This window comes from Chiloscyllium punctatum, chromosome 6, assembly GCF_047496795.1.
Source record: "Chiloscyllium punctatum isolate Juve2018m chromosome 6, sChiPun1.3, whole genome shotgun sequence".
Classification (NCBI taxonomy): Eukaryota; Metazoa; Chordata; class Chondrichthyes; order Orectolobiformes; family Hemiscylliidae; genus Chiloscyllium; species Chiloscyllium punctatum.
Window position 1 is genome coordinate 15059706 of NC_092744.1, and position 15736 is coordinate 15075441.

General features: G+C 41.8%; 1 protein-coding gene across 4 annotated transcripts in view; it reads left to right on the forward strand.

Annotated features, from left to right (window-relative positions):
* LOC140478741 (mediator of RNA polymerase II transcription subunit 12-like protein) overlaps nt 1–15736 on the forward strand; it is a 609926-nt gene that overhangs the window by 74435 nt on the left and 519755 nt on the right. For all 4 annotated transcript variants that reach the window (XM_072572053.1, XM_072572054.1, XM_072572055.1 and 1 more), the window contains exon 6: nt 13061–13233. In XM_072572053.1, the coding sequence (XP_072428154.1) occupies nt 13061–13233 (173 nt within the window). The remainder of the gene's footprint in view (nt 1–13060; nt 13234–15736) is intronic.

Below are 15736 nucleotides of genomic sequence, written 5' to 3' on the forward strand. Positions count from 1 at the left end.
TCCCTCGAGTGTATTTGTTTCAAATTAGTGATAACGTTTTGTTTATGCGGGTGTTCTGCCTCCAGTCTTTGTCCTTTTGCAATGAGAAAGAAAATGCTCCCAATTAGCTGGGGAGTAGATGTACGACAAGTAACTCCCCATGATTTAAAAAAACTGCCTTGTTTGTTATATTAAAAAAACCCAGAGGTTTCTGGGTTATATGCTATAGTGCAGAACTCTCCTTGGTTGTGATGTATACCATTCTGTTGGTGCCAGCTCTGACCGATTCACAACTCTGTTCCTATTTGCATGTTGTTTCCTGGCAAGGCAATTCACCATTTTCTCTTGCATCTGTTATCTATCTTGCATCTGGCACACCAACGTGTAATTTAACCCCATTTTGTACATGTGCAAACTAAACTACCTTTGCAAGACTGTGTGCGTTTGATATTGTAAATCAGCTTGCATCAGTCCTTTTGCTCATTTTATTTACTGAACACTTTTTTTTCTACTTTCTGCTTCAGAAGTTCTTCCACTAAGTTCTGAAAGCAGTGTCACTGCAACAAATGTGAGAATGGAACACATGTACAGCTTGGTGGCTCAGTGGTTAGCACTGTTGCCTCACAGCACCAGGGACCTCAGGCGACTGTCTATGTAGAGTTTGTACATTGTCCCCGTGTCTGCGTGAACTTTCTCCGGGTGCTCAGTTTCCTCCCACATACCCAAAGATGTGCAGGTCAGGTGAACTGACCATGCTAAATTGCCCATAGTGTTAGGTGCATTAGAAGGGGTAGGTTACTCTTTGGAGGGTTGGTGTGGACTTGTTGGGCCGAAGGGCCTGTTTCCACACTGTAGGGAATCGAATCATGTAAGAAATTCGAGCTGCTGTGCTGTGGGCCATTTGGGCCTTTTGAGCTTGCTTTACTCTCGACAAGATTGCAGTTACCTCAACCTCAACCTTCCTGCACGGTCCCCATCGCTTTTTGTACCCAATTAGTTGGAAATGGTGTTAAAAGTCCAGTGTGTGTTCTGTAAGAGATCCATAATTAGGTCAGAAAACCAAGTACAGGTAGTTCTAGGATAACGCACATTTCGGCAGTGCGATTTGGCTCTAAGGTCTCTAAAGAATTAAGGAATGATATTTTCAAGAACACTTCCCTCTGTTCACAATAGTGTGATTCCAGTGGGATTGGTTCACATGTTTTGTTCTGCGCATGTGCCGATGTGCACTCAGGAGTGTCTGCACCGTTCTGCACATGTGCCGATGCCAGCTGCTGACAGAACAGCTTTCTGTGAGGGGGGGGGGGTACCATGTAGAGAGCAGGTTTCTGTGAGGGGGGGTACCATGTAGAGAGCGGTTTTCTGTGAGGGGGGGTACCATGTAGAGAGCGGGTTTCTGTGAGGGGGTACCAGGCGGAGAGCGGCTTTCTTAATTTTTTTAAAGTACTGTGTTAAATTTACTTTTGTTTTGATGATAAATATGATATAAAGAAAGGCTACCACAAATTTCATATTGAATTTATTTGAGATTACCTTATATTCAAGCTCCCAGTTGTGAATCCTGGTTGAAGGGATGCAAAGGCCTAGTGGTATTATCGTTGGACTGTTAATCTAGGGATCCAGATAATGTTCCTGGAAGGCTGGTTTCAATCATAAGGTGTGCTACTCTTTATGTTAGACTTTTGGGTATTTTTGAGCGATCGTGAGTGATATTTCTTTTCTGGTTTTCCCCTAACTACACTTTTTTTTTTCCCCATAGGCCCCACTATTTCTATTGTGATTTTTCTGTTAAGGGAGGGTCCACTGGAACACAACTGCAGTGTTATAGGAGAAACTACCTGGAAGTTGTGTGTTCAAACTGTTTCATTACTATTACATTTAAAGGAATGTTGCCTGTTTAATAACCGTAGAGCAAAGAGGTTAACAACATTTTTAGTCTAGATGAGCCAAGTCTGACTGGTTTGGATGCCTCATACAAATCTTTTATCAGCACTTATGTTTATTCATTCATGGGATGAGGAGGTTGCTGGCTAGGCCAGCATTTGTTGCCAATCCCTAATTGTTCAGAGGTTAAGAGTTGACCACTTTGCTATGGGTCGGGAGTGATATATAGGCCAGACCAGGAAAGGATGACATTTTCCCTCTTGAAAGGTCATGAGTGAGCCAGTTGGGTTTTTCTGACCATCGTCAATGGTCATCATTTAGACTGTTAATTCCAGATTTTGTATTGAATTCAAAATCCACCATTTGCCATGGCAGGATTGAAACCAGCCTTCCAGGAACATTATCTGGATCCCTAGATTAACAATCCAACGATAATACCACTAGGCCATTGCATCCCTTCAACCAGGATTCACAACTGGGAGCTTGCATATAAGGTAGTCTCAAATAAATCCAATATGAAATTCGGGGGTGCCTTTTTTTTATCCTACTCCTTTGAATCTGCCTGACCTGCTGTGCTTTTCCAGCAACACATTTTTAAGCTCTTGTTCTCACAAGGACTACTCTGAGGAAAATCGCATTGATGCATTTTAAGGGGAAGTGGTAAAAGGACAATAGGGAGGAACAGAAAAGTGAAGGGTCATGACCCTGACAGGTTAATCCTGTTTCTCTCTCTGCAGAGGCTACCAGAGCTGCTGAGTTTCTCCAATGAGCATTTTATTATTTTTTTATTTTTAGAAAGATGTGGAGATGTGTCTAGATGAAATCAGTTGGAGGAGGTTTGTAGGGAGCATAAGCAATGAGCATTGGTTTGTCTCTGCGTAATTTTACATTTTTTTTAATTGCAAGTGGAACTGATTTTTATATTTCAATTTGGAGAAAAGTCTGAAGGTTTTGAGTTGTGTGCACGTTGTCATACTCTGGGTATTAAATGTGAATGTGAAATGTGAACAAGTGTTAAGCAGTTAACAAATCAATTGGCCTGTGCTGTCCAAGAAATTTGAATTTTAAAAATCACAAGAAGAAAATTCCAAGCCAAATGTTTGCACCCAGATTATAAGACACAGCACAAGGGGATCATTGACTCATTATTCCCCTGCCATTTCTTTCAGCTATCCTTTTAGCCCTATAAATAATTTCATCACCCTATAAAAGGTTTTGTTTCAAATCTTTATCCAGTTCCCCAAATGTTACTGTTGAATCTGGTTTCTTCACCCTTGCAGGCAGTACATGAATCATTCACAAGCTTTTAAAACAAAAATTGAGGCAGCTACCCTTAATGGTTGAAGAAACAACCAATGTGAATGGGTTTGTGGAAGGTGAATGGATCAAGGGAAATTAATTAGAATTAGCTTTATTGTCTCACGTACTCAAGTAACAAAAAAACAGGAGTATATGTACAATGTCCCAACACGTGGCACTATCTTGGGTATAAAGTACCTAGGTACAAAAAAAGAGAAAATACAGAACAAGGTTACAGCACATTACAGATATACATTGTGTAAGTAGAAGGTAGAAAAATAAGGAATAGAGCTAAAAAAATAGCCTTTACAGTAGATAGTTGACCAAGAATTGGGGCTGTTGAAAAGTAATAGTCTAATGATTTTAACTGTTCCCCCCCCCAAAAAATGTTTTCTTCATGAGTCAGATGGTTTGCTATTTGTTAAAATATAGGAAATGTTACTGGCATTAACAGTTATGCAGTGAGTAATGTTTTTAATCTTGGCAGTGACAAGCAAACCCTTCAAACACTAAAGTAACCAACAATAATTTAATTCTTTTGAACATGCGATGTTTTGAATTGGGACCGTGGCCTGGATCCTTTGAGCCTATTTGTTTAGGTCAGCTGAGAGCCACCTCCCTGCTTTGTCCCAGTCAGGAACATTTTCTGAAATCATGTGTTTTACACTTTAGTACGGGTTCTCCCCCCAAGGGTATGTTCTGAGGTGGCCTTCATTGATTGGTTGGCCGCTTTTATTAATGCCACAGAGAGAGTTGGTAATCCGTGTAATTAAGTGCAACCTGCGTGGAAAATGAAAATCACAATTGCAACTTGCACACCTCAGTTGTCACTGTTCAAATTTTTTGAATCCATTTGGAAGCCAACCAGAAATGTTAATTTGTAAACTCCTATCAAAGATTACAAAGCTACCCAGTCAAGTTACTAAATGTTCTTCTTTAACTTCGAAGAGCTGGGGGAAAGGAAACTCCTTTCAGTGCACTGAAACTCCTCTCTCCAATACTCGGCCATGTTCCACTCTACGACATCTTAAATATACCTTTTTTTGCTTTAGAATGGGACTTGGTAGATGGTTCTTAATATTTATTATGTCGGCATATGCATCTTTGAAATGTCTGTACTTCTGATTTCAGTAATTCTGACTTGATTGTCACGATCCTCATCTCAATGTTCATTTAAGGACAAAGCAGCTCATCTATGATCTTCAGTATTCACTCCCTTCTTGGCGCACACTGCTAATTCTGTGTACTATCTACAAGTTGCACTGCAGTAACTCACTCACTAAAAGATTCATCTGATAGCACCTTACCAACCCACAACCTCTACCACTGAAAATGATAAGGATTGTAGTTGTTTGGGAACCCCAAACCACTGCAGGTTCCCGTCCAAGTCTCACAACATCCTAACTTGGAACTGAATTGGATTGAATTATCTTTATTGTCACATATACTCATAAGGTTCAGTGAAGCGTTTATACAAGTTGCAACTGATGGTGCCATCATAGGTACAGATTCTGAAATACAAATACATCAGGGGAAAAACAAATTAGGAAAATAAAGAAGTGAAACATACAGCATTACAGATCATAGGAATAAATTAGAAAAATAAAGAAATAAAAAGTACAGAATAACGATACTTCCAACCCAGTCTACGTCGGCACTTAGCCTCTAGTCTGGGCTGGGCCTTGCACTGGCTCTCACCATGAGGCTGGGAGACTGCTCTGGAATCATCTCAAGGCTGGAGGTCCATGCTGAGGCCATGCTGGACTGCCATTTGGATGCTGCCTGAACTGCTGTGCTCTTCCAGCACCACTAATCCAGTATTTGGTTTTCAGCATCTGCAGTCATTTGTTTTTACCTTGCCATTCTTTCCTGCAGTGTCACTGGGTCGAAACTGTGGAACTCCATTCGTAATAGCACTGTGAGTGTCCTCACAACCCATGGACTCAAGAAGGTAGCTCCCCACTGGCTACTGCTAAGCAATTAGGGACAGGCAATAAACGCTGTCCAATCCTGCAATGCCCACATCCCATGATTCTGGTTCTAAAACTTGATTTTCTTTTGCCATGACATAACCAGTTTTTATTTTTAATCATTCTTCGCTTACTTTGAAGTTCCCAGTATAATCTGTGCCTATCCCAGAGTGACTACATTTGTTTGTTCCCTGCAGTATCTGCAATATTATATAGTTACTGCAAAACCTCTTAGGTTGAGCTGTGGGGGCTCCTCTGGTTGTCTTCGTGAAATATTTCTTTTAAGTATCATATTATTAGTGCACAAATGGAACTCCATTGAATTATTTTTGTAATATTTATTGTGTTAATATTTCTTGACACATACTCCTTTTAACATAGAGGTTTTCCAATCAGTTGAAGGATTCCCTCATGTTGGAAGTATTTATTTGAAATTTTAAAGTGCATATTTCCCCGATGCTTTTGTTTCAGGATGCCCATAAAAACTCCAGCAGGAGTAGACAGTTCAGCTCCTCAAGCCTGCTCTGCCATTTATTCCAATCTTGGCTGGTTTCATTTCAGCCTCGACATCCTGTCCACTCTCTGTAAGCCATCAACCCATTACACGTGAAAAATCCTTCGCCTCCTTCTTAAATTTACTCCATAACTCGAGCATCCACTGCACTTTGGGGTAATTAATTCCACTGATTCACAAGAGAAATAATTTTTCCTCCTCTCCATTTTAAATCTAATACCTCCCTCCTTAGCCTAAAATTGTGACCTTTTGTGAACAGTATGATATTCAGCTAACTCTGAGTTCTGCAACATAGATTCCTTTGACATGTCCAACAGCTCCCAGTGGCTGTGTATCCCAGATTTCCGATTTCTCCCCATTCTCAGAAATCCTTTTCCAAAGATGTTTTGCAGTGCTCCCTTGCTCACCATTCCGACAGCCACCATAAATATGAGCTCTGTCTCTACAGTTCCACCCCCATCCGCCTATTTGTTCCTGTGTTTTTGTTACCCAGTTTGTTTGCTAATTTTGTTTTAAGATGTTTTAAGTCATTCCACATGAGCACTGTGGAATAAAACAAAATAGCGATGCTCTCAATCCATGACATTTGTCACAACTAAGGTAATGCCTTTCATCGGCATTTGAATCTGGTCAAGTTAAACTCATTTTCCAATTGAAAAGAATGTCAAGTACTTTGCCTTATTCAATCAGTTTAAAGCAAGTGTGGTTTAAGTGGCATGGATTGCGCTGCAGTAAGTTTATTTTATTTTGTTTGTGGAAACAAAAATGAAAAATGGGAAGAATAAAGAGGGAGCAGAAATGTCTGATGTGTGGTTGAATATTAAAATTTTCAGGATTTTGTTTTAGCTCAGTCAGTGAGCTGGAAAACCAGCTGGTGGTGAGTTCTCCAAACAATGGGCAATATTGGGTTTGCTCAAGGTTCAGTTTGTAACCCTCCCCACCCTCTGAGATGATGGGCTGCAGGTTTAAATCTCCAAAAAGGTGGTATACAGGTGTAGCAGTTTTTAAGTATCAGAATAGGTTAGCATGCAGGTACAGTTGGAAAGCTGACGGAATGTTGCCAATAATTGAGAGGAATTGAATATGAAATTATGCTTTTGTTTTGCAGGGCACTAGTGAGACCACATCTGGAGTAATCTGCACAGCATTGATCATGTTGTTTAAAGAAAATGCAAATATGTGGATGCAGTTCCAAGAATGTTGATCAGATTAGGGTCTGCGCTGGATGGGTTTGTTTTATGAGCAAAGGTTTGGCGGACAAGGCTTGTATCCACTGGGAGAAAGTGAGGACTGCAGATGCTGGACATTAGAGTCAAAAAGTGTGGCGCTGGAAAAGCACAGCTGGTCAGGCAGCATCCGAGGGGCAGAAGAGTCGATGTTTCAGACGTAAACATAATGAAGGGTTATGCCCGAAATGTCGACTGTCCTGCCCCTCGGATGCTGCCTGACCACCTGTGCTTTTCCAGCACCATCCTTTTTGAGTGTAGAATTTGTAGGTGACTTGATAGAAGTATGCAAGATCCAGAGGGGCCTTGATAGGGTAGCTGTGGAGAGGATTTTCCCCCTTGTAATAGAAATTTGGAATTAGAGGTTGCCAGTTTAAAGTAGGGCTGAAGCTAATTTTCTTTTGAGGGTTGTGTGTTTTTCAAACTCTCTTCCTGCAAAGCTGATGCAAGTAAGGCAGTAATGGATAGATATTTGAGTGAAGATTGTGGTGGTTGGCAGCAGTGTGAATTTGAGTTTACAATCAAATCAACCATGGCTGTTTTTTTTTTTCTTTTTTTTTTCTAACTGCGGTAGTGCTTATTTTTCCCCAGCACCAATGGTGTGTGTGTGTGCAGGTGTGAAACACAGTGAAAGACACAATGTGCACGAATCTTTATTCAATTGCCACCACCAGGAAAATAGGAAAACACCCGAGTGGCCAGTGACAAGCACTGCCCTTCAAACCACAGGGCGATGCTGTGTGATCAAAACAGTGAAGGGGAGGGGAGGGTAGGGACTAAATCAAAATAGAGTTGGAGGGAACCATGGCTGTATTAAATGGTGGAGTAGTCATCATTGGCAGTCCCCTGTAGACGAGGATGATGCTCTTTCACTTTCTCTGGGTGAGTCCATAGGTGGCCATACAGACCGATGCGGCTACCACAAGCCCTGTTACACTCCACGCATAAGGTGGTCGAGGGAAGGGGAGGATGGTACGTTGGTGTGGTAATGTGCTCCTTACTCTGTTTTAGCCTGGCTTCCACGTTTTCTCGATGGCATGTCTCAAGGTGCTCAATCACCTTCCCAGATGCTGCTCCTCCATACTTCACCAAGTGAGGCCTTGAGTGCATCCTCTGCCCCCCTGGGCCTCACCTGCTGTTTTGAAGCTGAGAGTAGAACACCTGCTTGGGGAGTGTCGTTTCGGTCATGTGGACGATGTGCTCAACTCATCGCAGCTGATCAAGGGGCATCAGTCCAATGAGGACTACTCCACCATTTAATACAGCCATGGTTGATCTGATTGTAAACTCAAATTCACACTGCTGCCAACCACCACAATCTTCACTCAAATATCTATCCATTACTGCCTTACTTGCATCAGCTTTGCAGGAAGAGAGTTTGAAAAACACACAACCCTCAAAAGAAAATTAGCTTCAGCCCTACTTTAAACTGGCAACCTCTAATTCCAAATTTCTATTACAAGGGGGAAAATCCTCTCCACATCTACCCTATCAAGGCCCCTCAGGATCTTGCATACTTCTATCAATGCTCGGGATGTTGGCCTGGGATGCATTGCCAGCTGTGGTGGTAGAAGCAGAGTCATTGGGGACATTTAAGCGACTATTGGACATGCACATGGAGAGAAGTGAGTTGAGGGGTGTGTAGGTTAAGTTATTTTATTTTACATTAGGATTAACCCTCGGAATAACATCGTGTGACAAAGTGCCTGTTCTGTGCTGTACTTTTCTATGTTCTATGGTTGATGATGCTGGTCTTGCTGCGTCTTTTTCTCAGTGGATTCACAGGATCACGTACAGGCAGTGTTGATGATGGTACTGCTCCAGCACATTGAGGTATCTGCTGTAGACAGTCCATGTCTCAGAGCCATCTAGGAGTGTCTTGAATGCATCCTACAGCATGTTAGATGCCACAAACTCAGCAATACCTTGCACAAAATAGAGGAGGCCATCCACCAGCTGAAGAACAACAAGACTGCAGGAGCAGAAGGTCTCCTCACTGAGGCATTGAAGTGCAGCTGCAGCTCCACGTCCTTGCCTACCTTATCTGGAAGGTGGAGTGGTCTTGAGAGGCTGAATAGCCTACTCTTGCTATTTAATAAAACAAACCACTGCGGAAGGTGGACGTTTAAAATGAACAAAACAGAATTCCAAACAAAACAGAAATTCCAGACAACTGCAAGGTGATGCAACATGGAAGATCAAATTTAAGTGTGAATTATACAATAAATGGCTGAACTGTTAGGAGCATTGATGAACAGAGGGATCTGGGCATGCAGGTCCCTGAAAGTGACAACACTGGTAGATAAGGTGGTCAAGAAGGCGGACTGCTTCATTGGCTGGGGCAACAAATACAAAAGTTGGTAAGTTATGTTACAGCTGTACAAAACATGAGGCCACATTTGAAATATTGTGTACTGTTCTGTTAGCCACACTACCAGAAGGACGTTGGTGCTTTGGAGACGGTGCAGAGAAGGTTTACCAGGATGTCCTGGATGGTTTTGGTTATGAGGAGAGGTTGGATAAACTCTGATTTTTTTCACTGGAAAGACAGAAGCTGAGAGGGGCAACTTGACAGAAGTCCATAAAATTATGAGGCATTGATGGTGTGGATAGTCAGGGGCATTTTCCCCCGTGGTGGAAGGGTCAGCTTCTAGAGGACACAGGTTCAAGATGAGAGAGAGGAAGTTTCAGGGAGAAGTGTGGAGAAAATGTTTCACACAGAGTGGTGGGTGCCTGAAATGGACTGCCAGTGGAGGTGGTGGAAGCAGACATTAGCAATGTTTAAGCTATATCCATTGACACAATGAATGGGAGGTGAGCAAAGGATCATAAACTGCATAAGGGCACTAAGTAGCAGGCCTAAATATGGATTCGGAAATGACACGAGTTTGATGGGCTGAAGGGCTGTTCCTGTGCTGTATTGTTCAGTGTTCGTTCTTTGAAACTGCTGGAGAAACTCAGCAGGTCTGGCAGCATCAGTTAACATTTTGAGTCCTGTGACCACGAGTGTATCCCTGAAAGCTCTCAGGACTCAAAAGCGTCAACTTGGTTTTCACCAATGCTGCCAGATCTACTGCATTTCTCCAGCTTTTCTGGTTTTGTCTGTTGTACTCTTGCGACAAGTTTGTTCATAAATTCCAGTCCAGGGTTTAAGTGCACATATTCAGATTTGACAATCTGATGATTTATTGAGGGAGTCATGCACTCTTTTTGTAAGTGACCTTGTTTGGGTGAGACGGTAATCTAATGCCCTGTCCACTCTGGGCATGGAAACACGATTGCATGACACTATATAATTCAAAGATGAGAAGTAAAGTTTTCCCTGATGACCCGGATAACTTTTTAACCTTCAACCAGTATCATTAAAGCAGTTTATCTGATCATTCTCGCATTACTATTTGTGAGAGTGCGATGTGCTTATTTGTTGGAGTGTTACCTGCACTTCAGCAGCATTTCATTGGTTGTGAGGTGATTTGGTATTTCTGTTGCCCCTTGAAGGGCTAAATTAAAGCATTTAATTTGTTTTTTTAATATGTTAGGAAATGGAAGCTGACTTAGAAAGATCCTGCAGCCTGGCCTGACCTGAGTGAGATCCTTAACATTTCTGTTTATATTTACGAAATGCAAATGTTAACTATATACAACTTCAACAATCCCTCCAGCATGTAAAAAAAAATCACTGCCTGACGCTTACTACTCAAAAAAAAATTGTTGAATTGGACACAGTAGAATGATTTGTCTGTTACACCCATACTGCATTTTTGGAGTTCATCAATAAAGATGTGCATTCTGACAATCTACGTTATGGTAACAAGTAATGAAGGTCAGATCTTCCAGAACTACTTTAACCTCATTAAAGCTGTTGCAAATAGATGCTCCATCCCACTTCCTAACCACATCACGTTCACTATTTACGATGTTTTAATTCTAATTTCCACCTTAAAACACAAGCTTTTGGAGCGTTGCTTCTTCAGTCTCCGAAAGCTTGTGTTGGACTATATAACATGGTGTCGTGTGACTTTTGACCTTGTCTAATACTGACACCTCAGCATCATGGCTACCATCTTAAAAGAAAATGCCATTCATTAGCTTGTCCATTTCAATGAACGTGCATCAAAAGGTGAACATTACTATCAATGTGCCCATTGTATGTGGTATGCGGTAGCATTGTGATATTGTAATGGATTAATAATCCACAGGCCCAGAATTAATGATGCTCTGGGTACATAGGTTCAAATCTAACAATGGCAGCTGATGGAGTTTAAATTCAGTTGGTAAAATCTGGATATAAAAATTGGCCTAATGGCAACAAAGGGGGAGGCAATGTCCTAATGGTATTAACGCTTTGCTGTTAATACAGAGACCCTGGTAATGTTCTGGGGAGCTAGGTTCAAATCCTGCCACGGCAGATGGTGGAATTTGAATTCAATAAAAAAAAAATCAGGAATTAAGAGCCTAATGATGACCATGAATCCATTGTCGATAGTCAGGAAAAGCCCATTTGGTTCACTAATGCTGTTTTAGGGAAGGAAACTGCCACCTTGCCTGTATTCCTGATGAAGGCCTTTTGCCCGAAACGTCGATTTTCCTGCTCCTCGGATGCTGCCTGAACTGCTGTGCTTTTCCAGCACCACTCTAATCTAGAATCTGGTTTCCAGCACCTGCAGTTCCTCTGTACATGCTGCCCCTGCCAATGAAAGCTGCATTCTATGAAAGAATTTTTATTCCTTAAAGGAAAAAAATCATTAGCTGGTTTTGTAATGTGGTATTATGATCTGTTTTCTCTAATGCTGAAGTTAAAATCAGCTAGTCTTTGAAAAATGGTTTTAACTTTGGAATGTGTCTACTATTAAGTAAGCAAATGAGGAACCAGTTTTGTCGATAAATGGGCAGTGAGATTTATGACTATGTTGTTGGCTCTTAAGAAAATTATTACAATGAGAGAACTTGCTCTCTGATTGATACTCACCTGCACCAACTGAGGTGTGAACTAATGACTTTATAGCTTGATGGTCCTTGTGGCTTGGTGTAGTGTCCCTACCTCTGAGCCAGGAGGCCTGGGTTCAGGTCTTAACTGTTTGAGAGGTGTGTCATTACATCTCTGAACAGATCGATTGGAAAATATCTTGATTTTATAGCCTGACATGAATGTGTCCTACTCTGCTCATGCTGTTCTGCTGTCTCTCTAGTTGTAGGTTAGAATTCATAAGACAACGTGGAGCTTTGGAGTGGGGGCACGGTGGCACAGTGGTTAGCACTGCTGCCTCACAGCACCAGATACCCTGGCTTCAATTCCTGCCTCAGGTGACTGACTGACTGTGTGGAGTTTGTACATTCTCCTCGTGTCTGCTTGGGTTTCCTCTGGGTGCTCCGGTTTCCTCCCACAGTCCAAAGATGTGCAGGTTAGGTGAATTGGCCACGCTAAATTGCCCGTAGTGTTAGGTGAAGGGGTAAATGTAGTTGGAATGGGTCTGGGTGGGTTGCGCTTCAGAGGGTCGGTGTGGATTTGTTGGGCCAAAGGGCCTGTTTCCACACTGTAAGTAATCTAATCTTTTGTGGCGCAGTGATAGTGTCCCTGATTCTGGACTTTGGAGACCTGGGTTTAAGTCCCACCTGCACCAATAACATCTCTGAATGGACTGATTAATAAAACAAATGAGCAAGGCGGCATACATACCTTTTTGGAGGGAGAGAACGTCTCACCTTCTGTTTTTATTGACCAATCCCTTGGGAGGCAGAGCACCTTGGCTGTTGATGTTAATGGTCAACCATGCTCCTATATTTCATTCATGAATGTCTGTTGTTGCTTTAAACCTTACATCTGGATCAGACATGCTCCAGTTCAGATGATTGTGCTCGATGCATCTTACCTTTTACTTGTGCTTGATTTCACTCACCAGTCTCTCTTTCTAAGTGATGTTTCATTTTATCCACATTGTGGCATCTAGAGGCTCAATTGCTATCAGTGCAGGATGGACTGATCTCCATTTGGCTGGTTTGATCCCAGCTGAACAGAGGTTATTGCATCGACAAGGTTTGGCACAAGTTTCCTCATCTGAGGGTCTGGATGTTTGAGTCTCTGTCTTCTCTTGGACGTGCTCCTAGTTTGTGGGTGGTTTCCATGGGGATGTTCCCTTTTTTTTGAAGTCTGCCCCTGATCAATTCTGCTGCTGCTTCTGTTTTTACAGAATGGACTCAGATTCTGACGAGGTACCTTCGTGAACAGCTAGTGAAAATTGCGGAACATCATCACGGGCCAGCTGGACAGGGTCCCATGTCCACGACAACAGTGCCTCCGGAGGTGGAACAAGCAATAAAACAATGGGAATACAATGAGAAGCTGGCATTTTACATGTTCCAGGTAACTAGGGTCATGGCCTCGCGAAGTGATCTTGGAAGATCCATCACATGACATTTTCTCTCCACCCGTCCCACTCAGTCTAATGGCATTATCTTCCTTCCCCTGTCTCTGATATTATTTATAACAAATGGAGGTATTCAAAAAAAAATATTTTTAAAAAGCTGCTTTTTTTTTTGTTTCATACTTTTAAAAAAATTTTTCTCCTGGGTTAGTTGCACCTGGACATTAATTGCAACTTTGTGGAAACTCCAGGATAATCCTGAAGGGCGAGGATCCTCTTCAGATGATGAGACCACAATGGTCAGAGAGAACTTTAAACTCTGAGGCTCAGTGGTTAGCACTACTGCCTCACAACGTCAGGGACCTGAGTTTGATTCCACCCTTGGGCGGCTGTCTGTGTGGAACTTGCACATTCTCCCCATGTCTGTCTGGATTTCCTCCATAATCCAAAGATGTGCAGGTAGGTGGTTTGGCCATGCTAAATTGTCCATGGAGTTCAGGGATGTGTAGGTTAGGTGCATTAGTCATGGGAAATGCTGGGTTACAAGGATAGGGTAGAGGGTGGGTCTAGGTGGGATGTTCATCAGAGGGTCAATGTGGACTCGATGGGCTGATGAATGGCCGCCGTCCCCACTATAGAGATTCTGTGATTATAAAGTGCCTTTGTCCATTCTTCAAATACATTTTTAGTATGGGAAAGACAGCATGAACATATTGACCATTTCTAACTTTGCTTTAGGCTTACAAATTCTGTGTTGTGGATCATTCGAAAACAGACTCTTACCCCAATGCAGGAGATCAAGGTATCAAGTCCCATTCCTGAGACCTGAGCATAGAAATCTAGGCTGCCCCTTGCAGTGCTGAAGGAGTGCTTCATTGTTGGAGGTGCTATCTTGCAGATTAGATCTTAACCTGAGATTGAGTCTGGTTTCTCGGGTGGATGCACGTTTGAAGAAAAGCAGAGGAAATAACTTCCCTGGTCTCTTGGCTGTTGCATCTCACTGTGGTTGTGCACTGGAAATCAAGTCTCGTTGTTCCTGTAGTCATTACAAAGATTAAAGAGTTTATAAACATGAGTTAAATCCATCAATTTACCTGATCTTCAGACCTAGGCTGACAAAGCACAGACCAGATTGCTGTCCTTGAGAAGAAATAAAATTCATTGCAAATAAGTAAATCCTAGCTACTGCTAAACAATTATGAACTATATAACTCTTATAGTTAAAACTCTGAACCTGTTATAAAACTCATTCTAAGTGATGTGGAGGAGTTGGCGTTGGACAAATTTAAAAATCTCACAGCACCAGGTTTACTTGGTAGCGCTATCTTTCATAGTGTCGTTCCTCCTTCAGGTGATTGTGGAGTAGAACTTTAAGACACAGAACTTCTAACAAAAATTCTGTGTCTTATGGTCCTATTCCATAACCATTTGAAGAAGGAGCGGCTCTCCCAAAGCTAGTGCTTCCAAATAAACCTGTTGGACTATAAGCTGGTATTGTGTGATTTTTTTTTTTAACTGCATCCTAAATGCGCAGACAGGCACAAGATAACTGGTATTGTGTGTGGAGGAAAAAGCTGAGAAGGTCAGATCAATGGTCCCTGTACATTCAATTTGCTAGGGTGATCTTTTTGCTGCTCAGAATGTTGCTCCTTGATTTCCTTTCTCCACTTGCTTCCAAGAGGCACGGAGTGACTGGTTCACAACTTGCAAAGTTGCTAATGTAGATATACTGGTGGGGGAAATAAACTGGCTTTCTTCCAGTTTCAGATTTTTGTTTTACTGTGGAGAAAAAAGACAGCACTATGGCGTCTCGATGGATTCTGACCAAACATTCAAACTCAGAAGCTGTTTGGCTTGGGAGCTAACCACCTTGTTGGCAGGCATTGTTGGAAGTTTTTGTCATTGACAACTGGACACTATTTCACAGATCAATCAGCTTCCTGTCGCCAGCCAAATCACATTTTGTACATACCCACAGGCTTCTGCTTGTCTGTTACCTCCCCCACGACTTGAACAAATAGCAATATCAACTGCACTTGCCATGAGTGACATGGTAACCTGCTTTTAAAAAGTGCAATAATCCTTCCACAATCCTTGGTTTTTAAAATAACTCTTTTTTTTTCCATTTCAATCTCAATCGAAAGAAAAGTGAAACAATCTTTACATGGACAGTACTTGCCTTACATTTGGTTATTATCACTGATGTTTGAGGTACTTTTGTACACAAATTGCCAGAGTGTCTTGTGTTTTGAATAGTTACTGTTCATTGTGAGAGATTTACTCCAGTGCATTATCTTGTGCAAGTAGGAGACATTTGTCCATGATAAAGAACTGAAGTGATGGGTGTACACTGCAATATTTACTGGAAAATGATTCTGCTCATCATTCATTCAGAGTCAGTTTGACAATATGCATGGTTTTAACCATTGTACTAGTGTGGTTTGTATATGGAATAAACTGCTAGAGGAAGTGGTAGATGCAGGTACAGTTACAACATTTAAA